The following is a 27,703-nucleotide window of genomic DNA, read 5'->3' as shown; positions in this document are numbered from 1 at the left end:
GATTACCCATGCATATAATACATATGTGAGCCTGTAGTGAGTGGGCTTGTTTATCCCACTTCAAGTCCTAGCGTGTAGGCTTCTTAAAAAAAAAAAAAGTGATAGGTTTCTTTTCCCGTTATTGAATAAGATCATGTTTTCTGTTAGGAGCGCGCCTCAGTAAAAATAAAATGGCAAGGAGCTTGARGTGATTGTCGAGAGTGAGTGCGCGTCAAAAACTTGACTGTGCCGTATGCGCGCGCTCGCTACTCACAAGAATGCGTGTCTGCTCGGCTTCTTTCTCTCAACCCTTTAGATGAGAAAGGGATAGGGAGAAGGGGAAGAGGCTGTTGAGGGAAATAAATGAGCTTCAAAACCACAGAAAGCAGCCACGGTCGGAAGGTTTTGGATTGGCAAAAGGGCAGAGCTGAGACTAGAATCAATTAAAACCGAGTCAATCCCGTTACAACGGGCAGCGTTATAATAATACCAAGGTCAATACACTGAACGAGCGCACAAACCCACGTCATTTAACGTCTTAGACTGGGTACTGAATTCGGAGACGGGGAAATCACCACCAGCAGCAGCTGAAGATGGAGGGGGTGATGCAGGGGATGCAAGCGTACGGTGCGGGGAAGGCTGGAGGAGCCTTCGACCCATTGACGTTCTTTCAACAGCCTCAAACGATCCTTCGGCTTGTGTGCTGGGTGAGTGAGTGGTCATGTTTTGTGTTGTTTATTTGAGCATGTCGTTTTAACAATTCAAGAGTGGATGACACGGGTGGTTTGTGTGTGTACAGCAAAATATCTACAAACAGTCGAGCAATGTGTAGGATTTAAAAGCAAACCGATTGATTCGTAGGCAATCTGTTAACCCCATAGGCTAGGCTATATACCCTGCTTACGCACAGCATAATTTGAGTGGAAGGACGTTAATGGGACGCACAGAATAAATATGATTGTTTTCAGACTATCATAATATTTCACTACTGACTATAGCTACCTTGTCTTGAAAACCATATGTGTTCAATAAAAATGTTATGGCTACCACTGAATTAAAGACCCCTATTTTATAGACTACTAAATGTCAGTTAAAGTAGCAATCAGTAGTTGAAACAATAACAAAGCCACACACCCAGCCACTGTTTCGCTAAAAAGATGAGGAATGGGGCTGGAGTAATGTAACCAATCTCAAATTCATAGACCGAGCTATGGATGCAAGGACTGACCATCCATGAAATCACAATTATAGTTTTAACCATTTTTTGAGGCTGTATAGTGTTTGTAAACAAAATACATGTAAACAAACATTGGAGTAAGAAAAGCTTATTTTGACAGTTGAGTTACGCTCATGGGCATTTTTTTGCCAAATTATATTCTTCAAGAACAATAGGTACATATCAATCATTTGTTTGTCCAAAAATGGATGTAGTAACTGCAGATTGCCCCTTTTTAACATAGGCTGCGTTTACACAGGCCAACGTGGAATCAGGGGTAGACGTAATATATTTAACCAAAATCCGGGACATTGAAATAAGCATGATTTGTTACGTTTGGTATAGTATTTATTAATTTGTGGATGTCCATCTATTTTGTATGATATGTTACGAATTACAATTCGTATGATGTGTTATGAATTACAATTTATGATATTTTACAAATTGCAATTAATACAATGTGTTATGAATTTGCAATATGTATGACATGTTACGAATTACAATAACATTAGCTTGGTAGCTAGGTGGCTAATGTTAAGAATGGGAGTTAGGTTATAGTGTTAAGGTTAGGGGAAGGGTTAGTTAACACGCTAAGTAGTTGCAAAGTAGCAAAAAAAGTGTAGGTCGGATAATTTATGCTAAATGCTTGATTTTTGTCATAATAGAGGGCACTGTAAGTTCAGATAGAAGAGAAAGGCCAGTGCCTGTTGTGCACCGTAACATCACCCACCTTTCAATCTGATTGGAGGCAGTCAACATTTTGAAACTATTTCATCATAAACGTAACTGTTTAAAACCTGGAAGTTTTTTTATTTTATGAGGAATATCTTACCCTCTTCCAACTAGTGATGCACCGATATGACATTTTTGGCCGTTACCGATATCCAATATTTTCCTTGGCAAAAAAAAAAACGATACTGATACCCGATATTTAAAAAATGTGCAGCTTTTTAAGCATTCTAGTACAGTCAAATAGTTAACACACACACATGGACGCAGCGGTCTAAGGCACTGCATCTCAGTATAAGAGGCGTTACTACAGTCCCTGGTTCGAATCCAGGCTGTATCACATCCGGCTGTGATTGGGAGTCCCATAGAGTGGCGCACAACTGGCCCAGCTTGCTGTGCTGTTTCGTTGTTCATTTGTTCAGTCGTTTAATTCTCAACCAGGATTTCATCATACATGTCAAGCAGTGAAGTTTCAGCTCTGTCTGTCCATGGCCTCTCTTCCTCAGTGCGCACTGTCACTGTGTCCGTTTCCATCTTGTCCAGCTGTGTATATAACATTTCACGTAAACCATGTTTCTTGTTTGCATCGAAGTAGCGGTCCTAGTATATAGCATCGAGCATGGTGGCGACACAGTAAAGAGAGAATGCCTGTTAAGCAGGCGTTTCAATGCCATGACACGTCTGCTGCAGGCGCAGTTGATGAGCTTATTTCTCGAGTCAGTTGTTCGAATGGAGCTAGCTAGTGTGTTCATGTTTCCGAGTTTCAAACATGTTCTCAAATTCCATTGAAATGGCAGCAGCGGTATGAGAACGACAACATTCATGAGCATGAAATACGACTTTTCTCAGTACGAAATCCTCAATGACACACTGTGCTGTCAGACTCAGCATGCTCATGGGGCTGATATCACTGATCCAAATGTCAGTCGTGAGCTAATAGCAGTGACGCTATTACTGTTTAACTCCGGTAGGGCAACATCTGAAAAATAGGGCACTTGGTTGTGTGTACCAGTGCTCGACCAGTTGTCCAAAGCCAACTTCACCCACGACAGAGAACGGTTGATTGTCAATGGCAATGAATTCCATTTATCTTGGCATTAATGGATTTCGCCTTTGAGTTGTCTCGCTGAAATGTTCTGACTCTTTCAAATGACTGCTGGACTTGTTGACTGCTGGATCCACACAGCAGACATTGTGGGCTAGGTTAGGAATGCTGTGTTGCACGTGTAGCGCTACATTTTACGTGGCGTCATTACGTCATGTACCTACGTTATATAGATATGCACGTCAGCTTTGACATCGGTTTTGCTCATCGGCGTTAAACTAGACATCGGGCCGATGTAGATGTTGGCATTTTTAGCTAACATCGGCCAATTCCGATATCTTCACCGATATATCGTGCATCCCTACTTTCAACCATAGGAATGTTAAGGGGAATATTTTATAAACACTTACTCATATCCCATTGATACCAGTATTTATTTCATGTTCTCAACTTCCTGTTGTCCAGCAGCCAAAGACACAATCCTACAGTACTCATATTAACAACCCATATGGTGCGCTTTGTAGAACAGTGTTTAACCACTAATTGCATTTTGAAACATTCACGCTTATAGCCTACTGCCATGTGCACATTGCTGCACTTATATTTTTTTATTTAATGTTGTTATTTTTTATTTAACCTTTATTTAACTAGGCATGTCATTTAAGAACACATTATAATGTGAAGAAATAGTCTAATAGTTATCAACATTTTAAGCTAAACGATCTGATCTGTTGCATCAGCCTCATTGCTTTTAAAATGTTTTTTGATGTACAGTGGTTGTATTAATTTGGGCTCTATCATCCCACACCTGTCCCAGAGTCATCTGTGCTTGAAATATTACAAGAACAAGATGGACACGCACTGTTATATCCCCGATATCTCTGTCTTCACTAGTAGCCTACTTCGGAGCGGTGATGCCTGTGAGAAGGTCCCTGATCACGTGACCGGCATTGGTTAATAAGAATAGAAATTTCTGAGAGAGCCATATGAGTGAGAGTGGCAGCCAGGAGAAAGGAATTATTATTAATATGTTCAGTCACACAAGGGGGGATTGACGGGCCATCAATACCACCAGGAAATTTGAGTACTGGTAAGCATAACAAACGTAACATATCATACTAATTTGAGCGGGACATATTTTTGTTTACCATGTTACGTCTAGTCTGAGACCAGCCTGCACAGGCAGGTCAATTCAGATTTATTTATTTTTTATCACTAATAGGTCTTTTGACCAATCTGATCTGATTGGTCAAAAGACCATTACTTGTGTAAATGCAGACAGGCTATTTTGGAACCATCTCAGAACTCAATAGTCAAGCATGGAAGGATTTTCAGTCCGCCACAAATCAATGTGATAACCAGAGCTTGATTTCCTCTCGTTAAAGGGATATTTGGGGATTTTAGCAATGCTAGTAGATACCCATAGACTTCCAGTCATTGCGCTAACTCGAGTTAGCATTGGCTCGCAAAACTACCTGTACCTCTTTCATACTGGACACAGAGACATAAAAATGGTATCCACAAGTTCATTTGACTAGATCAAGGGCCTCATTGCCAAAATCCCGAAGTATCCCTTTAACGTTATTGTTATTATTGAACTCTTTGAGCACAATTAGTAGTGACAAGGCATTTTGTAGGCTAGTATTTACACAGACAATGATCAGCAAGCTTAGGATTTAAAGTGTTAGTAAGGACAAGGCTTTTGTAGGCTGTATATTACAACCTCAGATACAGTGGCGGCACGAGCCTGGCGCCTCGTCAGTGCCTGCGGACCGTAAGGTTCAATTACTGGAGCCAAAGATTCCTGTCTGCTGTAGGCTACACGTGCAGGTTCTCAGGCCATTATTGTTGCCAACAGATGTAATTGGACATGAAGGCTATTATTTTGTATCTAAAATAAACAGAGAGACAAAAATAATTGATTTTCTCTTGTACTGGTGTTTAATTTAGATCTGAGAAATGACCTGCATCATGCATGATGTTTCCAAATAGTCCTAATCAATAACTGTAGTAATCAATAGCCAAGCCTGAGACACAGGATCTCTCAAGAGTGCGTGTACGTGTGAGTGCGGGTGATGGGGGGGAAAAATACCATAAAGATCAATGTATCAAAATAAACTACAAAATGCTTTTAGTTTGAAATGTATTTCATTAAAATACATGTATTTGGTATGTTTTTAAATATAGAAATACATTTGCAAGTTGCCAGCCCAAACAGCAACAACATTCTCAGTGGTGGTTATAGATACATTTACTTGCTATGACTATGATATGTTGTTAATCTAGATTAGTTGAATGCAGTGACTAAGTCACTCTGGATAAGAGTGCCTGCTAAATTACCTAATGTAGTTGTGAAAATGAACCTACCTAAATTAACTGCAGAGCACACTGGGTATTATTATTATTAGCCTTTTTGGGGGGGGGGGCTCATTAGAATAATACTCAGCATGCTTTGCAATTGTTAATTTTTACATGTACATTTTATATTTAGTTCATTTAGCATACACTCGTATCACACCATAGTTGTATCAGACTTCTGATACCAATGCAGGGTGAAAGGGGGCCACAAAATGTTGAACCGCTATAAAAAAAAAAATGAAAAATGGTATAGAAAAGTATTTTGTATTTTGAAAATACAAATGACAACTCTCGAAACTATCTTGTTACAAAATACATTGGAGTGTAGTGTGATCCAGTGCAATACAAATGACAAAATACTCAGAAGTCATTTAAAACATATTCCAAATACATGTAACAAATCCTTCCCACGTCTGTCTGTCTGTCTGTCAAGCATAGTGATTAGAGAAAAGGTGTGCAACACTATAAAGGAATGCAGCATATTTGATGTTCAGCAGATTGGGGAGGGAACTCCAATGATCATGGAGAGGTTTTATTCCTCATTCAGATAAGATCCAGAAATGTGTGATCAGACAACCTGCTTTCATGAATACTAAGGCTAAACAAAACAAAGATGGACACCAACACATTTGTCTTGGTGGAGAGAAATCTGCCATTTTAATATCGAGAAGGGGAATGTAAGCTCAGCCCCTCCCATTTTAAAATCTGCCATTGTAGCCCTCCGTGTGATGATGATGATGATGATAGGTTAGTATTAACTTGCTGGACCACAGCTTTCCCTTCAGGATGAGAGGGAGGCGGACCCCCCCCCCCCNGGTCTGCTGCGTTGGCATGACGACTGTCAGAGACCACCGGAAAGATGTCACCGGCAAGCCCACTCATGAGAAAGGGATGGATGGAGGGAGGGAGGAATGGGGACAAATAAGAGGAGGCTTGCTCACGACACAAGTACGTTATACACCAGAGGAAGTGGACAGGGACGGCCTTTAGAATGGCTGGGTCTTTGTATCATGGCGACCTTGTAACTAGGGGTGTTATAGGTCACGTGACGTGACAGTTTAGTACATCCTTTCAGCCCCCTTTTTTAGTTCAGCTTTCTTTTCCTCGTCCTATCATCTGCTGCCTTTTCAGTGTGAAGCCTTTGTCTGAGCAAATAGAATAGTCATGTGCTTGCGAGTCATGAGGGAATGTGGAATGAGTTGTCTGTTTTTTTTTCTTCTTCATTCCATGGAAGCATTCTCTGAATTAACATGGTTATTTTTCTCTAGTGCCCCTGTTAATGATGTCACTGGGATCTGTCGAGTGATATTGGATGATGACACGTGATGGTGTCCCATTGAGAAACTCCTCAGTCACCAGATCAATACAAGCTTTATTGAGCTAATACAGTAGATGGAGACCTGGAGACCTGGAAATGAAGAAGTATCTTCTTTTGGTGGATCTCCGGTCCTGGAAGGCTGCAATGTCTGCTACTTTGTCAATGTTGTTACCTTGTAATTAGCAACTGATTTTAATTGACCAATTAGGCACAGAGGCACAATAAAAATAAAACAAAATAGACACTTATACCCTATTCACAATAATGAGCAGAACCGAGCCAAACTCTACTGCACTGGCCTGATGACGCATCCACCATAGTTGATGGAACTGCATTTGTGTGTGTGTGTGTGTGTGTGTGTGTGGCATGTTCATTCAGATGTCAAAGTCACTATAACCGGAGCACTATTAGTGCATTTCCACGGACAGGCTTTGCACCAGTGTTTGGCAGTGATGCTGGGGACATAAGAACATATTTGAAATGTTCTCCAGCCAATGCGTAATGTTTGTTTGGTATGTAAGATTAAAAGGTGACAGGGTTTGGCTGTTGAGCTTTTTAAACTCCTCTCTGCTTGCTTTCCAAACCATGTTCAGTAAGGATAATTTTTTTTTTGAATGTGGAGTTACCTGGAACCTATTTTATTTTATTTTTTTGCAAAACGTTTTGCTACAGTGTGTCCTGCTGTGAACCACAGACTGTTCTCTCTTATGCCGCACAGCAAGCAGTACCAGGGCACCAAGTCTGGAACCAACAGGACTCTGAACAGCTTCTATCCCCCCCCCCCCCAAGCCGTAAAACTGCTAAACAAGACTGCTAAATAGCTAATCAAATGGCGTTGACTGCGTTGACCTTTTTTGTTGTTGTTGCACTAACTATTTTACACACACACACACACACTTTCACACTCGCCACATACGTTTCTGCTACTGTTTATTATCCATCCTGTTGCCTAGTCACTTTACCCCTACCTATATGTGCATAGCTACCTCAATTGCCTCGTACCCCTGCACATGGACTCGGTACTGGTACTATATAGCCATGCAATTTTTTATCTTTATTGTTATTCACTGTGTATTTATTCCTCGTGTCACTATTTACTTTTGATGACATTTTATCTGTAACTCTGCATTGTTGGGAAATGACCCGTAAGTAAGCATTTCATTGTTAGTGTACACCTGTTCTTAACAAAACGTGACAAATACATTTTTATTTGATTTGAACATGACCCTGATTGACCACGGTCTCATTAGACCGAAACGTTGATTGACACCCATTAAACCTTGTTGGGGTTACCAAGAGCCCCAGTGTGCAGCGGTTTATTAACTAGAGGCCAGAGATACCACGAAATGTGTCGATCAAAATCGAAGTCTGTAGAGTATTAGTCGTAGTCTTATGTTGGTAGGATATCTAATAATTCACAGCAGCTGTTGAGCTAATAAGCCAGAAGACTCTGCTGGGACTTTGATCTGGTGAAATGTGATCTAGTGTTCATGTTTTGGATGATCTCTGTTATTGTTCAGCTAGCAAATTGATAACATTTGTTCTGCTTTTCTTTTGACAGAGTGAATTGTGTGTGTGTGTGTGTGTGTGTGTGTGCCATGAATGTATGTACACACTATGGTACAGCAGCTAAATGTCATTCTAAAGCTGCACTTCACCTCCACAATAGCAATGCCATCTTTCTCTCCTCTATTATGAGCACTACATTCCCGACTAGCCGTCTCATTTCCTTCCCTCTCTCCTTCTTGTTCTATGTGTGACGATGATTCGCTGTCGGGAATGTCGTGCTCATAACAGAGGAGAGAAAGATAGCATTGCTATTGTGGAGGTGAAGTGCAGCTTTAGAATGACATGTAGCTGCTGTACCGTAGTGTGGCGAGGACCTCTGATTCTGTGTGTACGTGGCTCGTTGGAGCGGAGCTCAAATGCAGTTACCCAAAACAAGGATGACATTAGTGTCATTGAGTTGTTCCTCCTGCCAAAACCAGCAACTGGATCTAGACGCTCTCCTGCGCACAGAGTTTTCACCACAGTCTTCAGGTATAGATGGACTGGGAAATTTTATACGGGCTTATGATGTAAGTAGCTGGGGCCAATCTACTCCGAGAAGACCAGTGGAGAATATGGACCTCTCTTAGCTTTCCAGGAACAGGGTTGTAGTGGTGTGTTCAAAAACACTGTTTAGTGTTTTGTTTTGAAGTTGCTATTACCAACCTTGCTCTAGCAATCGGATTTCATTTTGTAACCGGTTTTCATTCTGTTTTCGCACTGTTTTCGTTGAAATTACTGTAACCAGTTGATAACAATGTTCTGTTGATAGTTCCACAGCAAAAATTGGGTTTGATGGTTGGTTTGTCTAGGATAGATGTGCCTTTTCCTCCTGTGTTTTTGTTGAGCTGTATGCTACTTGTGCATTAACATGCACACCTGTAACTTCATGTTAGGCCTATATTCAGCTAGCCATCTCTAAATAGGGAGTTGGCATTTCTGGTTTCCTGGTAGTACCAATGTGTGCATTAGTATGGAGAAAGACTTCCGGTCTTGTGAAGGAAAGAATCTGACAGTCTTGGTTGTTCCGCCTTTCACTCTCTCTCTCTCTCTCTCTCTCTCTCTCTCTCTCTCTCTCTCTCTCTCTCTCTCTGTCTCTCTGTGTGTGTGAACACAAGGTCACAGAGATTAAAATTGAGTTATTGTGGGGGAGGGCAGAAATGTGGTGCTCGGCCAGCAAGCTGTGTGTGTGTTCATGTTTGTTTGTCAAGGACTCCTTTGTGTACATCTCAATCAACATCTGTATCAGTGGTACTCCATGATGGAGGAGAATACACTAACTGAGGGAGACTAGCACAAGCAGATTCAGAGAGAGAGAGAGGGGGCATCCAGTGCAGTATGCTCACAGTATTGCTATGACCGCAAGAGCATAGTGCCTCTGTAGACCTCGGTTGTAGCTTGCAGCAAAGCTAAGGGGCTCTAGCTGTAATGGTGTGCAAAGCCTGATTGATTTATTGACTGGTAGGCCTGCCTGAAAGACATCCTGCACACTAATAGGCACACACTGGGACTCTGACAGTAATCCAGCATGTATCTATTGGATGCATTTAATTGTTAGGCTGTGGTAGTTGTGCAGCAGTGAAAATGTAACAGAAAGCCAGTGCTGCTCATCTTGAGAAAGTCATGCATAAGTTTATTATTTTTTTTATCACATGATAAACATACACACACACAAACACTAAATTCCCTCAGGCTTAATATGGAGCATGAAAGGCTGCTGATGATCACAAGATCAGGACCCCACGTGGTGCCAATCACAATGTCTGCTTTCATACGTCTATGAGGTGCTGGGGCCTTGTGATCCAGACAGGACTGAGAGCTGTGCTGCTAGCCTGGTAATTGTATATCTGAGTAGGCGAATGGACCAGGAGGGAGACCACGCCAGCAGACAACTAGAGAGGAGCGAACTCACATAATTTACAACCAGATCCTGACCAAAGATCATGTCCACAAACAAATCTCTATCCGCTTTGCATTTTCAAACCAACGTTTGTCATCCGCACAGGATACAGTGTAAACTGTTCAATGAAATGCTTACATTATGAGCTATAAAGCATGGTTAAGAGGAGTTTGGGATGAAAAATGACAGCAAATATCAAAAAATGGGGTGGAAACAAGCAGGAAACTATGGAGCAGATGGCAGCACTCTTGTTTTTCAGAACATGGAGGAAAGGAGACAAAGATGCAATCTTCATATACAGTTGAAGTCGGAAGTTTACATACACTTAGGTTGGAGTCATTTAAAACTCGTTTTTCAACCACTCCACAAATTTCACAAGTCTGGTTCATCCTTGGGAGTTATTTCCAAATGCCTGAAGGTACCGGGTTCATCTGTGCAAACAATAGTACGCAAGTATAAACACCACGGGCCCACGCAACCGTCATACCGCTCAGGAAGGAGACGCATTGTGTCTCCGAGAGATGAACGTACTTTGGTGCGAAAAGTGCAAATCCATCCCAGAACAACAGCAAAGTACCTTGTGAAATTGCTGAAAGAAACATGTACAAAAGTATCTATATCCACAGGAAAACGAGTCCTACATCGACATAACCTGAAAGGCCGCTCAGCAAGGAAAAAGCCAGACTATGTTTTTCAACTGCACATGAGGACAAAGATTGTACTTTTTGGAGAAATGTCCTCTGGTCTGATGAAATAAAAATAGAACTGTTTGGCCATCATGACCATTGTTATGTTTGGAGGACAAAGGGAGAGGCTTGCAAGCCGAAGAACACCATCCCCAGTGGTGGCAGCATCATGTTGTGGGGGTGCTTTGCTGCAGGAGGGACTGGTGCACTTCACAAAATGGATGGTGTCATAAGGAAGGAAAATGATGTCGATATATTGAAGCACCATCTCAAGACATCAGTCAGGAAGTTAAAGCTTGGTCGCAAATGGGTCTTCCAAATGGACAATGTCCCCAAGCATACTTCCAAAGTTGTGGCAAAATGGCTTACGGACAACAAAGTCAAGGTATTGGAGTGGCCATCACAAAGCCCTGACCTCAATCCTATAGAACATGTGTGGGCAGAACTGAAAAAGCTTGTGCGAGCAAGGAGGCCTACAAACCTGACTCAGTTACACCAGCTCTGTCAGGAGGAATAGTACAAAATTACCCAACTTATTGTGGGAAGCTTGTGGAAGGCTACCTGAAATGTTTGACCCAAGTTAAACAATTTAAAGGAAATGCTACCAAATACTAATTGAGTGTATGTAAACTTCTGACCCACTGGGAATGTGATGAAAAATAAAAGCTGAAATAAGTAATGCTCTACTATTATTCTGACATGTCACATTCTTCAAATAAAGTGGTGATCCTAACTGACCTAAGACAGGGATTTTTTTACTCTGATTAAATGTCAGGAATTGTGAAACTGAGTTTAAATGTATTTGGCTAAGGTGTATGTAAACTTCCGACTTCAACTGTTAATACTGGACGGTTGGAACTAGGCATTGTGAAGAGATGCTAACAAAGCATGTGAGCACTTAAAGCATTGAGAATGTAATAACATGAAGCGCCCCCTTGCTTTCTCTTCTGTCAAGGGATCTGGTTATATACAGTAGTATCCAGCTTTCAGTTCACCTTGTAACTTTGACATATTGTGTATATATATTGTTCGTATATACAATATACACTGCTCAAAAAAATAAAGGGAACACTAAAATAACACATCCTAGATCTGAATGATTGAAATATTCTTATTAAATACTTTTTTTCTTTACATAGTTGAATGAGCTGACAACAAAATCACACAAATTATCAATGGAAATCAAATGTATCAACCCATGGAGGTCTGGATTTGGAGTCACACTCAAAATTTAAGTGGAAAACCACACTACAGGCTGATCCAACTTTGATGTAATGTCCTTABAACAAGTCAAAATGAGGCTCAGTAGTGTGTGTGGCCTCCACGTGCCTGTATGACCTCCCTACAACGCCTGGGCATGCTCCTGATGAGGTGGCGGATGGTCTCCTGAGGGATCTCCTCCCAGACCTGGACTAAAGCATCCGCCAACTCCTGGACAGGCTGTGGTGCAACGTGGCATTGGTGGATGGAGCGAGACATGATGTCCCAGATGTGCTCAATTGGATTCAGGTCTGGGGAACGGGCGGGCCAGTCCATAGCATCAATGCCTTCCTCTTGCAGGAACTGCTGACACACTCCAGCCACATGAGGTCTAGCATTGTCTTGCATTAGGAGGAACCCAACCGCACCAGCATATGGTCTCACAAGGGGTGTGAGGATCTCATCTCGGTACCTAATGGCAGTCAGGCTACCTCTGGCGAACACATGGAGGGCTGTGCGGCCCCCCAAAGAAATGCCACCCCACACCATGACTGACCCACCGCCAAGGTTTCTGTACCAAATATTCAGTTCTGCTTTTCTGATGTATCAAATACTTATGTCATGCAATAAAATGCAAATTAATTACTTAAAAATCATACAATGTGATTTTCTGGATTTTTGTTTTAGATTCCTTCTCTCACAGTTGAAGTGTACCTATGATAGAAATTACAGACCTCTACATGCTTTGTAAGTAGGAAAACCTGCAAAATTGTCAGTGTATCAAATACTTGTTCTCCCCACTGTATATGGCTATATGGTGTCTTGTGTGGATATTTTAGTACAGAGTGGTTAGCTTGTCTAGACTACCTGGGTTGCTGCTGACGACTGAGGAAGGGATGGAGTTGGGTCGGAGCGAGGGTCGTTGTTTCAGCTGCTCCTCTCCTGCCTTTCTCTGCTGCGTGTATCAGCCAACCAGACCAAATATTAATAATTATGTAAATCAAGTGTTAACTTTTCTAGCGTAGGGGGCAGCATTTGGAATTTTGGATGAAAAGCATGCCCAAATTAAATTTACCTGCTACTCGGGCCCAGAAGATATGATATGCATATAACTGGTAGATTTGGATAGAAAACACTATAAAGTTTCCAAAACTGTTAAAATAGTGTCTGTGAGTATAACAGAACTGATTTGGCAGGCGAAAACCTGAGAAAAATCTATTCAGGAAGTAGTATTTGTTTTGMTTTTGTAGTTTTCTATTCAATGCCATTACAGTATCCATTGACTTAGGAATCAAATTGCAGTTCCTATGCCTTCCACTAGATGTCAACAGTCTTTAGAAATTGTTTCAGGCTTGTATTCTGAAAAATGAGAAAGTAAGAGCAGTCTGAATGAGTGGACCCTAAAGTGTCACAAAGCTTTTTCATGCGCGCGACCGAGAGAGTGCCTTTCTTGTTTACCTTTTTATATTGACGGCGTTATTGTCCGGTTGAAATATTATCGATTATTTAGGCTAAAAACAACCTGAGGCTTGAATATAAACATCGTTTGACATGTTTCTATGAACTTTACGGATACAATTTGGATTTTTTGTCTACCTGTTTTGACTGCGTTTGAGCCTGTGGATTACTGAAGAAAACGCGCAAACAAAACGGAGGTTTTTGGATATAAAGAGACTTTATCGAACAAAAGGAACATTTATTGAGTAAATTAATGTCTGAGTGCAACCATATGAAGATCAACAAAGGTAAGGGATTAATCTTATCTCTGTTTCTGACTTGTGTAACTCTTCTACTAGGCTGGTTACTGTTTGTAATGATTTGTCTGCTGGGCTATGTTCTCAAATAATCGTAAGGTATGCTTTCCCCGTAAAGCATTTTTTAAATCTGACACCGTGGTTGGATTCACAAGAAGTTAATCTTTAAACCTATGTAAAATATGTTTTGTTTTCTGAATTTTTATAATGAGTATTTCTGTATTTGAATTTGGCGCCCTGCAGTTTCACTGGCTGTTGAAGAGGTGGGACGCTACCGTCTCACGTACCCTAGAGAAGTTCATCAAATGTTATGCTACTGAGGCAGCACTGTTGATATTTAAACTAGTTGACTTTCTACACACACTCGACCGGTGACATGTTTGGATACCGGGCGTGTGCAATCTCAGTACAGGGCAGACCATCAGGTGCAACCAACAGACGGGTTGGGGGGTGGCGAACTTGACAACGTCACAACGACTTGCGGGCAATGGGTTCAGAACAACAACGACAAAACCTTATACATAAAAGAATAGTTATAGCACCACGCAAAAGGGCACTTGTCGAATGGGAGTTCAAAGGGGCATACGCTGGGCACAGGTTGACTCAACTGTGCACGTGCCTGAGCGCAATAGATGCAGTAGTATACACAAGCCCCCTAATATCATCCCATCTCATCATCAACAAAACAAACATCAACCCTGGCCTGAACCTGCATTAAAGCAGTTGGGATGTACTCCAGTATATGAGTCATTTATTTAATGTATGTGAATTAAATGAGTAGACGTTTTTAATGCTAGATGGTTTTATGATGTAGTTACTGGCATTGGTGCAAGATGGGCCGGTTTTGACTTTGCTTACTGTTTCACATGATGTGTCATTAGGATCTTCCTTCATCTACACTCGTGTCAGATCAGGTACTGCCATACATGTATCTGAATGTAGACAACTGGGTGAAAATGTGACTGTGGATTTGTAGGTTCTGGATTCATTTTACCCCAAAGTGTGATGATATGATCATGTTGTGACTTCTCTGCATGACGCCATACATTACTACAGTGTATTCAGACCCCTTGACTTTTTCCACATTTTGTTATGTTGCAGCCTTGTGCTAAAATGTATTAAATAAATATTTTTCTTCATCAATCTACACACAATACCCTATAATGATGAAGCGAAAACAGAAATACCTTATTTACATAAGTATTCAGACCCTTTGCTATGAGACTTGAAATTGAGCTCGGGTGCACCCTGTTTCCGTTGATTATCCTTGAGATGTTTCTACAACTTGATTGGAGCCTACCTGTGGTACATTCAATTGATTGGACATTATTTGGAAAGGCACACACCTGTCTATATAAGGTTCCACAGTTGAAAGTGCATGTCAGAGCAAAAACCAAGCCATGAGGTCCGGATTGTGTCAAGGCACAGATCTGGGGAAGGGTACCAAAAAATGTCTGCAGTATTGAAGGTCCCCAAAAACAGTGGCCTCCATCATTCTTAAATGGAAGAAGTTTGGAACCACCTAAACTCTTCCTAGAGCTGGCCGCCTGGCAAAATTGAGTAATCGGGAGAGAAGGGCCTTGGTCAGGGAGGTGACCTCTGAGGATATGGGAGAACCTTCCAGAAGGACAACCATCTCTGCAGCACTCTACCGATCAGGCCTTTATGGTAGAGTGGCCAGACGGAAGCCAGTCCTCTGTAAAAGGCACATGACTGCCTGCTGGAAGTTTGCCAAAAGGCATCTAAAAGGACTCTCAGATCATGAAAAACAAGATTCTCTGGTCTGAAACCAAGACTAAAGAATTCAGTCTGAATGCCAAGTGTCACATCTGGAGGAAACCTGGCACCATCCCTACGGTGAAGCATGGTGGCGGCAGCACCCTGCTGTGGGGATGTTTTTCAGCGGCAGGGACTGGGAGACTAGTCAGGATCGAGGGAAAGCTGAACGGGGTAAAGTACAGAGAGATCCTTGATGAAAACCGGCTCCAGAGCGCTCAGGACCTCCGACTTGGGCAAAGGTTCACCTTCCAATAGGGCAACAACCCTAAGCACACAGCCAAGACAACGCAGGAGTGGTGTCAGGACAAGTCTCTGAATGTCCTTGAGTTGTCATTATGGGGTATTGTGTGTAGATTGATGAGGCATTTTTTTTGTACGTTTTAGAACAAGGCTGTAACGTAACAAACCGTGGAAAAAGTCTTTGATCCTGGGTGAGGATCAAAGAGAGTCCCCCCCTCTCTCTCCCACCAGATATGAAGTGGGGCTGGTTCTAGGACTTTAACGACCGGTCGTAAACTTCCTGTCTCGTGCACTACAGTATGGAGAAGTCAAAAATTATTTGTGTGTAGAGAGATACTCTGCCCCCAAAACTTTAACATCAAAAGGTTGGACATTTAAAACAATATTTCTAACGCAAATAATGTGGGAAATGATTGTTGGGGCTCCAAACAATAATCATGTCAAATCAGTTGTTGTTTTGTGATTTCATTAAGAACGGTATAACTAAATAACAGTAACTCTACAAATGTATACGTCCCAGTTGTCAGGTTGTAAAATGTTGTTAAGCTCATGCTTTAAATATGAAACTGTTTGTGGGAAGAGTAAATGTGATTTTAGCCTTCTAAATGAGAATTGTTTCTACCTAAACTTTTGCCAGTCGGTACCAACGCCTACATGAGCACAGACATTATGCCAAAAGGATGGAACGACCCTTTTTCCAGAGTACTTCTAAAGGACTCCTAACAAAATGTAGATTAGACCAGACAGCATGGAGCGGTGGCTACACAGCTACATTGCCTGATTGCTACTGACGTGTAAAATGGTTTAAAACTACTAGACCAGTATGCAGCGCAAGCTTTATATGTGACAAATGGTCTAAAATTACAAGACCCTCCTGAGACTCGACGAGTGAAGAAGACTAAGACATGCACCGCCTGCCGCTCTGCATGTAAAGTAGTCTAGAACTTTGACCAAAGACACAAGGAAGATCTTAACAAACGATCATTGGAATGTCTGATGTATCCAGTCTAAAGAACACTTCCAGAATGAAGAAAGCTACTACTACAACTACTAAGGGCATGGTGATCTCTGGTGGACTACCAGAGACTTTCTGTCGAACTATTCGTCACAGACGGATCGGGCGATTTCAACAGAGCAAGATGACAGACAAACAAGCGTCAATATTTGCATTGCATTTCTAAGTCCGAATGAGCGGTTGTTAGGATGCTAAATATCCATATTTACGATGAGCGTATTATTCAACTATGTACGATAGTTGAATTCCTTTGTCTCTTCTTCTCCCATTCTTTCTTTCCCCGCCCCTTTCATTGTGTAACCAGCCGTCATATCGGGTTAGTGCACTGGGGACTTTTCAATGCATTATGTTAGTAATCAATTCAACCTATACTGTGTGTATTTCTGTGTAATTAGTTAGTAAATAAATAATTAAGCCAATTTGTGTAAGCTGAGTCATCATGTAGACTAGGGTTCGTGCAGATTTATAGAATATTATGACGTTCAGAATGAGACTGATATGAGGTAAAAAATACATTTATAAGTGACTTATCTATAGATATATTATCTTATAAGAGTTTAATTCGGGAGATAATAACTCTTTAAATACGTTTACCGTGGTGCCCCAAGTTACTGAGATTAATTTAATCATGTAATTAATTAAACATAGTTAATTGATTTGATAAGATAAGTCATTGAATGAATGATTGTCATGTCATGACAATACTTTCCAAATGCCTGTAACAGATTTACATAGGATGCAAAAAGGATCAGCTTGTGCAAATGATGTACCATCCACATTGATTTTACTACCATATGATGTAGATCAGCAGTTGCCAACTGTCCTCCTGGAGCTACTGATTTTGCAGGCTTTTGCTCCTATGCATTTCTCCTTTTCTCCCTACTCTACCCTCTCTCCTCAATCAACTTCTTTGTCACACCCTCCCTCTCTTCTTCSCCCAGCTCTTCTCCATCGTGATCTTTGGCTGTATAGCCAACGAGGGCTATGTGAACCGGCCTGACGAGATTGAGGAGTTCTGCATCTTCAACAGGAACCAGAATGCCTGTAACTACGCAGTGGGGATGGGAACCCTGGCTTTCCTAAGCTGTGCTGCCTTCCTGGTCCTGGACGTCTACTTCCCCCAGATCAGCAGCGTCAAGGACCGCAAGAAGGCTGTGCTTGCTGACATTGGAGTGTCTGGTAAGCTCTGGGGTGTAGTTTCTCCTAGGCACCAATCTAGGAACAGCTTTTCCTCCCCCAATCCAAACCTTAACCATTACTGGGGGAAATGCAAAACTGACCACAGATCAGCGTCTACGGACAACTTCACCCCACACAGGAAGAATGTTGTTTTGGCTTGTTGGTGTGAGTTTGACTGGGGGATGCGCGGGAGGTGATTGTGTGTTCGTTAACAGCAAAGAAAGGGGTTGTTTTAGTTGAGAAGTTTGGAGTGTGTTTGGAGGCACACGGTTTATCTGGGTGCTCTGTGAAGACTCGGTTCAGGGGTGGGGAGGTGGATGTGGCCTTTGTCTTTAGCCTTTCTAAACTCTTAGGAAACACTGATCAATACATGGACATTGATAAAGGTCTTGTTTCTTCAATAGCCATTAGGCGTACTGGGCCCTGTCTGTATACTCTTAAAATGTATAATCCCTCCGTCCTCCTTTCCTTGACGTAATCACTCCAACGTGACTGGATTGGCATAGAAGCAAGCTTTTCACTGTATTGCTCTCACCAATTATATTATATCAGATGGGTGATTACTTCAAGGAAAGGATTAAAGAAGGATGCATATTAATAGTATTGGAACAGAGCCCTGGAATTTGAATCACAGCTCTAGGACATTGGCGGACTTCAGTTCTATAGGAGCCATTTTGTATGTGCACAGGTGCCCCCTTGTGGTTAGCTGTGGTGTGGCTGATAAACCCTAACAAACTCATTATGACCTTTGAGGCTCGGCTTTGATTACTGTGAGGCTATTGAGGCTTGTAAAAATGGTTGCAAAATATGTTGTGTATCAGTAGTTGATATGTTTTTTTATATTGTTGCATGACATTTGTGGTGTTGCTCATAATGCACAAACATACTCATGACAGTCTGTTATTGGCATGACATTTGTAATGTGGTATTACTGTGTATGATATTACATTTCAAGAACAGATTTTTTTCTTTAGTTTTACCACCCCATAGTATTAATGGTTTCCGTTTGTAATTCTCCCTCTCCCTTTTTCTCTCTCTCTCCCCATCCTTCCTGTAGCATTCTGGTCATTTGTCTGGTTTGTGGGGTTCTGTTTCCTGGCCAACCAGTGGCAGGTTGCCAAGGAGGAGGACAACCCTCTAAGGGAGGGTGCGGACGCAGCCCGAGCCGCCATTACCTTTGCCTTCTTCTCCATCTTCACCTGGGTACGTACAGTACAACAGCCCTCCATTTCATCAACCTTCCTGTCTGGCGTAATGGCCATTTAAGCATCTACAAAATAGAAAACATGTATATTACGCAAAATGTATTCATATCAAAGTTTTCAATTAAATTGGTTACATATCACCTCTGCCTTCTTCATCAGGCTCTAATTCTGCTCCGTCTGAAGCTGGGTCATAACATTCTGCTCCTCTTTGTCAGTCTTAACTTAGCTCTGTTTAACACTGCTTTTTCTTCATATTTAGAAGTGTCTACTGTCTTCTGTTTTTCTGCAGTTTTGTAACCCGGATCTACATTTTTCTCTCCCAATTCTATCTTCTCTGGGTCTGTTTAGATTCCTAATTTTCTCAATTTGAATCTTTGTCTATGCTGTATTTTTGTATACAATAATGCTTCATCTCTGTTTTTAGTTAGTTCAGATCTAAGTTTCTACGTCTTCGCCAATTTAATCTTTGCTTCCGTCTCAGTCTAGAAAAAGCTTAAAAAGGTTGTTATGATACAGAACTTTATGGAAGGATTGTATCTGGTGAATATTGGGGTCATCCTCACCACCCGTCCTCACCACCCTTTCTATCCCATAACTGACCTGTCTGTCTCTCTCTAGGGTGCTCTGACACTGCTGTCCCTGGAGAGGATAAAGAGAGTGTCGTTCGAAGAAGAGTATGACAAACTGTTCATTCCATAGCCCACACCACCGCTAGCCTAATGATAGATATCCTGACCCTCACTTTCTTTATTTCYCTCACACCAACTTCCCATCCAGGCTGTGTCTGAATGATGTCCTCCTTAGATGGCCAAACACATTGAAAGGAGTACCTTGTGTWTGTTTACTATGATTGGCTAGTGTTTACAGCTAGGATCCGCTTGCTAGATTCAGATTGCCCTTCCAAAGTGCCTTGATATCAAACCATTGCCAAAAATGAGTGTCTTTGTGGGGTTAAAACAGTGGRACTCTACTGTTGACATATCAGGTTCTCATTGCCTGGCATAGTAATCCACCATTTTAGCTATGTTCACCTTTGCTGGTTGTCTCAATTCATTTTAATGTAAAGTATTATTTTGATAAAATCATTTGATTTCATGGTACCATTCAATTTAGATTTGAACATTTTCTGTAGGGCCACTTTGCATGGTTGGGATCAATCAGGAAATTATTAGAAAGTGATAAAAATGTACAGAGTTCATACCAATTTGACCTTGTTAGATTGTATCTTAGATATGTAGTAATTGTTCACATTTTATTTCAATGCCAACACTACAAATCTGTGAAGGAAAAGCTATGACCTCTTTTCACCTCCTCTCCCTAATCTAGCCTTATGCTTCCCCATACACACATGCCACAGCTGTAGCTAACTACTACAGCTTAATGACATGCATTTAGTGTTACCAGGTCCAGCTGGCTGCAACCACTATGTGAATCTGTCTTTTATATTGTATTATGAGTTAGGATTAAAATACGATTTATTTTATTTTGTTTGGGTATTTTTGGTTTATATATGACACTGGGATGATTTGTGAATGTTTATTATTCATGATAAATTGTTATTGTTGTATTAAAAAGAAATAAGTCAAAGACAGTGCCCGACCAGGTGAAAGGTTACTCACTTCACTCCAAGACCACTGACTGTATCTGTTTTGACACTCCCCACTTAAAACCGACTAACAGACTTAATCCCCCTCCCCTCTTCCTTCTTTCTCCCCCTCTTTCTCTCGTTATCCCACTCTTATCTAACTACCYTTCATCCTCCTAACCTTWRTTCATWCCTTTTTTAATCAATGGCTTGTTACCTGATATACCCCCCCTCCCCCACTATCATTGGTTGCATCTTGTGTCATCTCATTCTGCCCATCTGTCATATTCAAATCCCACCCACACAACCCCATGTCTCCACTTTTCTTGTTTATCCCCCTCACCCACAACATATTTTTTTGCTTTTGCTTTCATGTTGTTGCCCATCCCCTTTCCAATCGCTCGCTGCCCCCTATGGTCTGGGCTCCCTCTTCCCTTCTCCACGCATACATTGCTTTGCTATCGCCTCTATATTATTGCCCATTCCCTTTTCAATTGTTCGCCCTCCGCATCACACCCTCTCTACTCTGAAGGCGGTGCAGGCCTTCCTGGGCTTTCAGAAGTACAAGCTGGGGGCTGACTCGGCCCTCTTCTCCCAGGAGTATGTTGACCCCACCGCCGACCCCAACGCCGCGTCCCCCATGGGCACTGACTACACGAGCTACGCCGCCGACATTGACCCCGCGGCCAGCACAGAGCCAGCCTTTGACGGCTCCGCTGGCTACCAGGGCCAGGAGTACTGAGCKAGAGGGCAAATGGAGGAAGAGAAGGGCCAGGAATGGGCTTACTCAGCATCAGGGGTGTTTTAAGGGGATATTTTTGTGGTTTATGGGGACATGGGGTGTCTTAAAAGTAGCCAAGTCCCAGATCTGTTTGTGTTAGCGGTGATGATGAAATACAGGGCCTTCAGAAAGTATTCAAACCCTTTGACTTTTTCCACATTTTGTTGTGTTACAGCCTGAATTTCAAATGGATACAATTTAGATTTTGTGTCACTGGCCTACACACGATAGCCCATAATGTCAAAGTGGAATTATGTTTTTAGAAATGTTTACATATTTATAAAAAAATGAAAATCTGAAATGAGTATTCAACCCAATTTTTTTTAATGTCAAGCTTAAATAAGTTCAGGAGTAAAAATGTGCTTAGTTTGAGCATGGTGAAGTTATTAATTGGGTGTATTGATACATGCAACGCCTAGTCACTACAAAGATACAGGCATCCTAACTAACTCAAGGAAACCGCTCAGACATTTCACCACGAGGCCAATGGTGACTAAAAACATTTACAGAGTTTAATGGCTGTGATAGGGGAAAACTGAGAATGGATCAACAACATTGTAGGCACTCCACAATACTAACCTAAATGATAGAGTGAACAGAAGGAGGCATGTACAGAATAAAAATATTCCTGTTTGCAATAAGGCACTAAAGTAAAACTGCAAAAAATGTGGCAAAGAAATTAACTTTATGTCCTGTATACAAAGTGTTATGTTTGGGGCAAATCCAACACAAAACATCACTGACCACTGCATTTTTCATATTTTCAAGCACGGTGGTGTCTGCATRATGTTATGGGTATGCTTGTCATCGGCAAGACTAGGGACTTTTTTAGGATAAAAAGAAATGGAATAGACGGCACGGGCACGGGCAAAATATTAGAGAAGAACCTGCTCGAAAATCTATGGCAAGACTTYAAAAGGCTGTCTAGCAATGATCAACAACCAACTGGACAGAGCTTGAAGAATTTAAAAAAGAATAATGTGCAAATYTTGTACAATTCAGGCGTGCAAAGCTCTTAAAGACCTCCCCAGAAAGACTCATAGCTGTAATCGCTGCCAAAGGAGATTCTAACATGTATTGACTCAGGGGTGTGAATACTTATGTCAATTAAATATTTCTGTATTTRATTTTCAATACATTTGCAAAAAAAAAGAAAAAACATGTTTTCACTTTGTCATTATGAAGTATTGTGTGTAGATAAAATACATTTAATCAATTTTGAATTCAGGCCGTTCACAACAATATGTGGAATAATTTGAGGGCTTTGAATACTTTCTGAATGCACTGTAGGAGTTGGCAAGATAGCACTAACAGATCTGAGACTTGAATACCTGACAGGGACTTTGGGTGGCTAACAGGGTGGGACAGGACCAAGGGTTGGCAATCACTGTGTGTGTGAGTCTGAGAGTGCTACAACATTGCTGGGAAGGTGGAGGCAGGGTATGGGGGAGAGCGAGAGTCTTCTCAGAGACCATGGTCGGTGTGTGTGTCGGTGTCCGGAAGCGGTTTGCATTTAGTGTGGGGGGGGTGTAGTGTTGGTTGGCCACCTCCATGGGATCAGACAGAGTTCTAACCAGAAGAGGGTTATTCTCTGCAGCCTTAATTCACTTATGTGTGTCGCAGTTGTCCACCCTTATCCAAAAGTGTGCACTTGCATACTCCCCATCATGGATAAAATGGGATTGGTGTAAGCATTGGCTGGATGGAGTTTCCACCTACCRTTGATGGGGAGTGTGCAAGTGCACACTTTGGGAGAAAGGTGGGGAGTTGGGATACAGTCTTGGAAATCGTACACACCTATAATAGCACATATATCAACACAAATTAAAGAAGGAACGTTAGGAATGCAATTGGTGTGCAAAACTACTTTCTGGCAAACAAAGGGACTAGATAGTCACCTGATGATGTAGGTGATGAGACCTGAAGTCCTACGAAACACCACTGTGTTTTGTGGGCCTCAACACTATAGCCTGGTCATTGCACAATGACCTAGGACCTGCTTGCCATCCCTTTTCTGCCAGTTTAGCTTTCTTTGTTTGGCAAATGGAAAAGGGCACTGTTTGGTGTCTACTCTTGGCCATATCTATGCCAAATTAACACCCAAGCCAAACCCACTGTTAACGGTGCTAAATCTGAAGGGTTATCCCATCATACAGGCCAAAGGACAGGGTATGACATARAGGAACCGAACAACTAACGGTAAAGCACAACTATAGACACGCCACATGAACACAAATTGAGCTGTTGCAGATGTGCTGCGTCATCACCAGCGCAAACTCAGATATTGTCCTCAACTGTTCACAGCAGAAAATTCTCGAACTAGATAAATCCGTAAACATTTCATCAAATTCTTAAGCATTCCATCAGCAGGCACCAAATTCTATAATTATGACGTGTAAGCACTTAATAAAGAAGACCAGTGTACATAACCAACTTAAAAGCSAAGTCTTTTTCCGCCAATAACCAACCCCCATGCACCAACATTGACTGCCAACCAAAATGTGACCAACACTGGCTTGACACTAGTAACTGACATTGTGTATGTCCTTAAAATCAAAGCGAGAGTGTCAATTGCATACTCCTGTCCTCTCTCCTATCGTCCTCAAAATCTATTGTAGTCAGAGGTGTGGGATCTCTGTTTTTTTTCATCCAGTGGCTTAAAGCGAAGGAGGTGATGAGAGAGGACGCGAGGAGTATGCAATTGAGATTCTCCCAAAGTGGGCTCGGGAAGCCTCTCATTTGACTTAGCACTAGAATTCCAGCAGTTGATTTCAGACTTGTTATCTCTTCTTTCATGCCAACAGCTGAAGACCTTAGTGATTTCTGTTTCCAAATGTTTGTAATGATCCATGTATGTGTAACTGAGTGGGGTTTTTTTCAAGGCAAAACTTGCTCAAGAATTGTATATATATTCTGCAATTTTTTGTATATATTCAGTACCAGTCGAAAGTTTGGACACACCTACTCATTCAAGGGTTTTTATTTATTTTTACTATTTTCTACATTGTAGAATAATAGCGAAGACATCAAAACTATAAAATAACACATGGAATCACGTAGCAAGCAAAAAAGTGTTAAACAAATCAAAATATATGTTATATTTGAGATTCTTCAAAGTAGCCACCTTTTGCCTTGATGACAGCTTTGCACACTCATGGCATTCGCTCAACCAGCTTCATGAACAGTCTTAAAGGAGTTCCCACATATGCTGAGCACTCGTGGCTGCTTTTCCTTCACTCTGCGGTCCAACTCGTCCCAAACCATCTGAATTGGGTTGAGGTCGGGTGACTGTGGAGGCCAGGTCATCTGATGCAGCACTCCATCACTCTCCTTCTTGGTCAAATAGCCCTTACACAGCCTGGAGGTTTGTTGGGTCATTTTTCTCTTGAAAACAAATGATAGTCCCACTAAGCGGGATGGGGTATCGCTGCAGAAAGCTGTGGTAGCCATGCTGGTTAAGTGTGCCTTGAATTCTAAATAAATCATCYACAGTGTCAAAGAAACCCCTCACCATCACACCTCCTCCTCTTTGCTTCACGGTGGGAACCACACATGCGGAGATCATCCGTTCACCTACTATGCGTCTCACAAATACYCGGACTTATCAGACCAAAGGACAGATTTCCACCGGTCTAATGTCCATTGCTTGTGTTTCTTGGCCCAAGCAAGTCTCTTCTTATTATTGGTGTCCTTTAGCAGTTCTTTGCAGKAAATCGACCATGAAGGCCTGATTCGAGCAGTCTCCTCTGAACAGTTGATGTTGAGATGTGTCTGTTACTTGAACTCTTTGAAGCATTTATTTGGGCTGCAATTTCTGAGGCTGGTAACTCTAATGAACGTATCCTCTGCAGCAGAGGTAACCCTGGGTCTTCCTTTCCTGTGGCGGTCTTCATGAGAGCCAGTTCATCATAGCGCTTGATGGTTTTTACGACTGCACTTGAAGGAACTTTCAAAGMTCTTGAAATGTTCCTGGATTGACTGACCTTCACYTTTTAAAGTAATGATGGACTGTCGTTTCTCTTTGCTTATTTGAGCTGTTCTTGCCATAATATGGAATATCTTCTGTATATCACCCCTACCTTGTCACAACACAACTGATTGGCTCAAACACATTAAGAAGGGAAGAAATTCCCCAAATTAACTTTTAACAAGTCACACCTGTTAATTGAAATGCATTCCAGGTGACTACCTCGTGAAGCTGGTTGAGAGAATGCCAAGTGTGTGCAAAGCTGTCATCAAGACAAAGGTTGGCTACTTTGAAAAATCTAGTTTGTTTAACACTTTTTTGGTTACTACATGACTGTGTTATTTCGTAGTTTCGATGTCTTCACTATTATTCAACAATGTAGACAATAGTACAAATAAAGAAAAACCCTTGAATGAGTAGGTGTGTCCAAACTTTTGACTGGTGCTGTATATACTACAGATATTACTTTAAAAAACAGGATGTTTTTATTTTGTGGCACACATAACAAATGTGTAATTATGAACAACATGTAATTATATATGTATGAAATAACATTTTTACTACATTATTATTAACCAGATATTACTATGTTATAAACAAAGATAATATATTGTACCTATTGTTAAAATAGCATATGTCTATATGTGTTAATGCATTTAAAGTGTGTGTGTTTCAAAAGAACTGACATCTTCYGCTTTCATTATGTGAGGTACGGCAATGTTTTCTGATCAGGAAACATTGACTTTGTCATGTTTTACTGTTGCAAACCTTTCTGGGGCGAAACATTTAGGGAACACTTTATTTGGATAGTCCCAAGTAGATGGGTTGTAGATGGTCAGTCCATGTTCAATAACTAACAAAAACATTTCAACTAACTATCCACTAACCCTAACCTTAACCCTTATCCTAACACTAAACTTAAACCTTAACCTAGCCCTAACCTTAACCCTTACCCTAACCCTTATTCTAAACCTAACCATAAACGTAACCTTAGCAGACATTTGCTTATCAACAGCTACTTAGTTGATACTATCACCATCTGTAGTTCATCTATATGGGACTATACAAATAAAGTGTSACCAACAATTATAAAGAAAAACTGGGAWAACGGGACAAAACTACCAATTGTATAGACATTGTGTAAGAATTATTTGGTCTTTGTGTGCTACTACAGAGTTGAAAAAAAATATACAGTTTTGATGTGATGATTTTTGATTAAATTAATCAGTTAAGTAATTAAGGATACATATTTATTAGCTGTTTGTCGCTTGTTTGTGAAAGATCTGATGTAGATGTGGGGGACTTTGTCGGGAGACGATCAATAAAGGAAAAGCTGTGGTATGGTTGAACTTGAGTGCAATTCTGTTTGTTTATTTCTTCATGTGGGTTTTACTATTTAAACCRAGCGTCGAAATATGTCTGGTGTTAACCTTTGTGGCTGATATTATTCTCTACTGTCTGATCTTCTTCTTGCTACCACAGCATCCAAAAAAGAACCTGGCGAAGGCAGCGGACAAGCGGGAGCCAAAGGAGTGCTTCTTGTGTTTCTCTGTAGCAGCTGAAACTACAGATCAACAAGAGATCAGTCCTCTGACAGGCCTGTAATAGATACTGTCACCTGTATTTAAATGGTACACAGCTTAACACAATTCACCACAATGGATTTAACTGATTTCCACACAAAATTACAAGGTAACCTGTGACGTGAGCATTTGTTATGTTAGGAAAAATTACCAGGCAGYGGTGCCACTGAATTATTGAAGTTCTGTCCTTTACGAGGCTTGGAAGATTTCTTCTGGCTTTTGTTCTYAAACTTCGCTGTCTTTGATAGAATTGAAGGCACCTTACGCTGCTGTTAACCGCAGACATTCATTGGTTTGCCGTAATGTATTTCTCTAATCAATGAATTGAAATAAAGGTACATAACTTCAATGTATTTGACTGTTTAATTGTCTGTGAAATATAGTGATAATAGTGTCGCTATCTCAATGGGAGTCCCCTCAGCAGTCTGGCAGCAGAGGACGCAGCGCCAGCCTTTGTGACCTGCTGCCCCTGTGCTGCTCTGAGTCACAGCCATGTTCTGACGGTCAGCTGTTAATGCAGCATTGTTAGCAGAGCTGAGTTTTTACCACCGTCTCCAGTGAGATCAGTGAGGAAGCATCTGATGAGGCTTCTGCCTTGAAGGAAGCCTGGCTGGGAAATGACTGCCAGAAGGATGA

General features: G+C 41.4%; 1 protein-coding gene across 2 annotated transcripts; it reads left to right on the top strand.

The window, feature by feature from the left end:
- Nucleotides 1-23: 23 nt before the first annotated feature.
- Nucleotides 24-26,833, top strand: LOC111979927 (synaptogyrin-1-like). Of its 2 annotated transcripts, none has more exons than XM_024010619.2 (4): nucleotides 24-686; nucleotides 17,709-17,946; nucleotides 19,004-19,149; nucleotides 21,269-26,833. In XM_024010619.2, the coding sequence occupies exons 1-4, from the start codon at nucleotides 573-575 to the stop codon at nucleotides 21,476-21,478; spliced, it is 708 nt and encodes a 235-aa protein (XP_023866387.1). In that variant the 5' UTR covers nucleotides 24-572; the 3' UTR covers nucleotides 21,479-26,833. The 2 variants fall into 2 exon arrangements, with proteins under 2 accessions (XP_023866387.1, XP_023866388.1); XM_024010620.2 differs by lacking the exon at nucleotides 21,269-26,833 and adding an exon at nucleotides 19,770-20,634 and having other exon boundaries at nucleotides 31-686.
- Nucleotides 26,834-27,703: the final 870 nt, after the last annotated feature.

This window comes from Salvelinus sp. IW2-2015, linkage group LG20, assembly GCF_002910315.2.
Source record: "Salvelinus sp. IW2-2015 linkage group LG20, ASM291031v2, whole genome shotgun sequence".
Lineage (NCBI taxonomy): Eukaryota > Metazoa > Chordata > Actinopteri > Salmoniformes > Salmonidae > Salvelinus > Salvelinus sp. IW2-2015.
Note: the sequence above shows the minus strand (reverse complement) of the source record. Positions and strands in the feature narration are given on the sequence as shown.

Bases quoted from the DNA above. Each gene is read 5' to 3' on its own strand.
- LOC111979927 (XM_024010619.2), top strand. From the start codon at position 573: ATGGAGGGGGTGATGCAGGGGATGCAAGCGTACGGTGCGGGGAAGGCT. The intron at 17,947-19,003 runs GTAAGCTCTGGG...TCCTTCCTGTAG, and splicing joins TGCTGACATTGGAGTGTCTG to CATTCTGGTCATTTGTCTGG. The intron at 19,150-21,268 runs GTACGTACAGTA...TCTACTCTGAAG, and splicing joins TCTTCTCCATCTTCACCTGG to GCGGTGCAGGCCTTCCTGGG.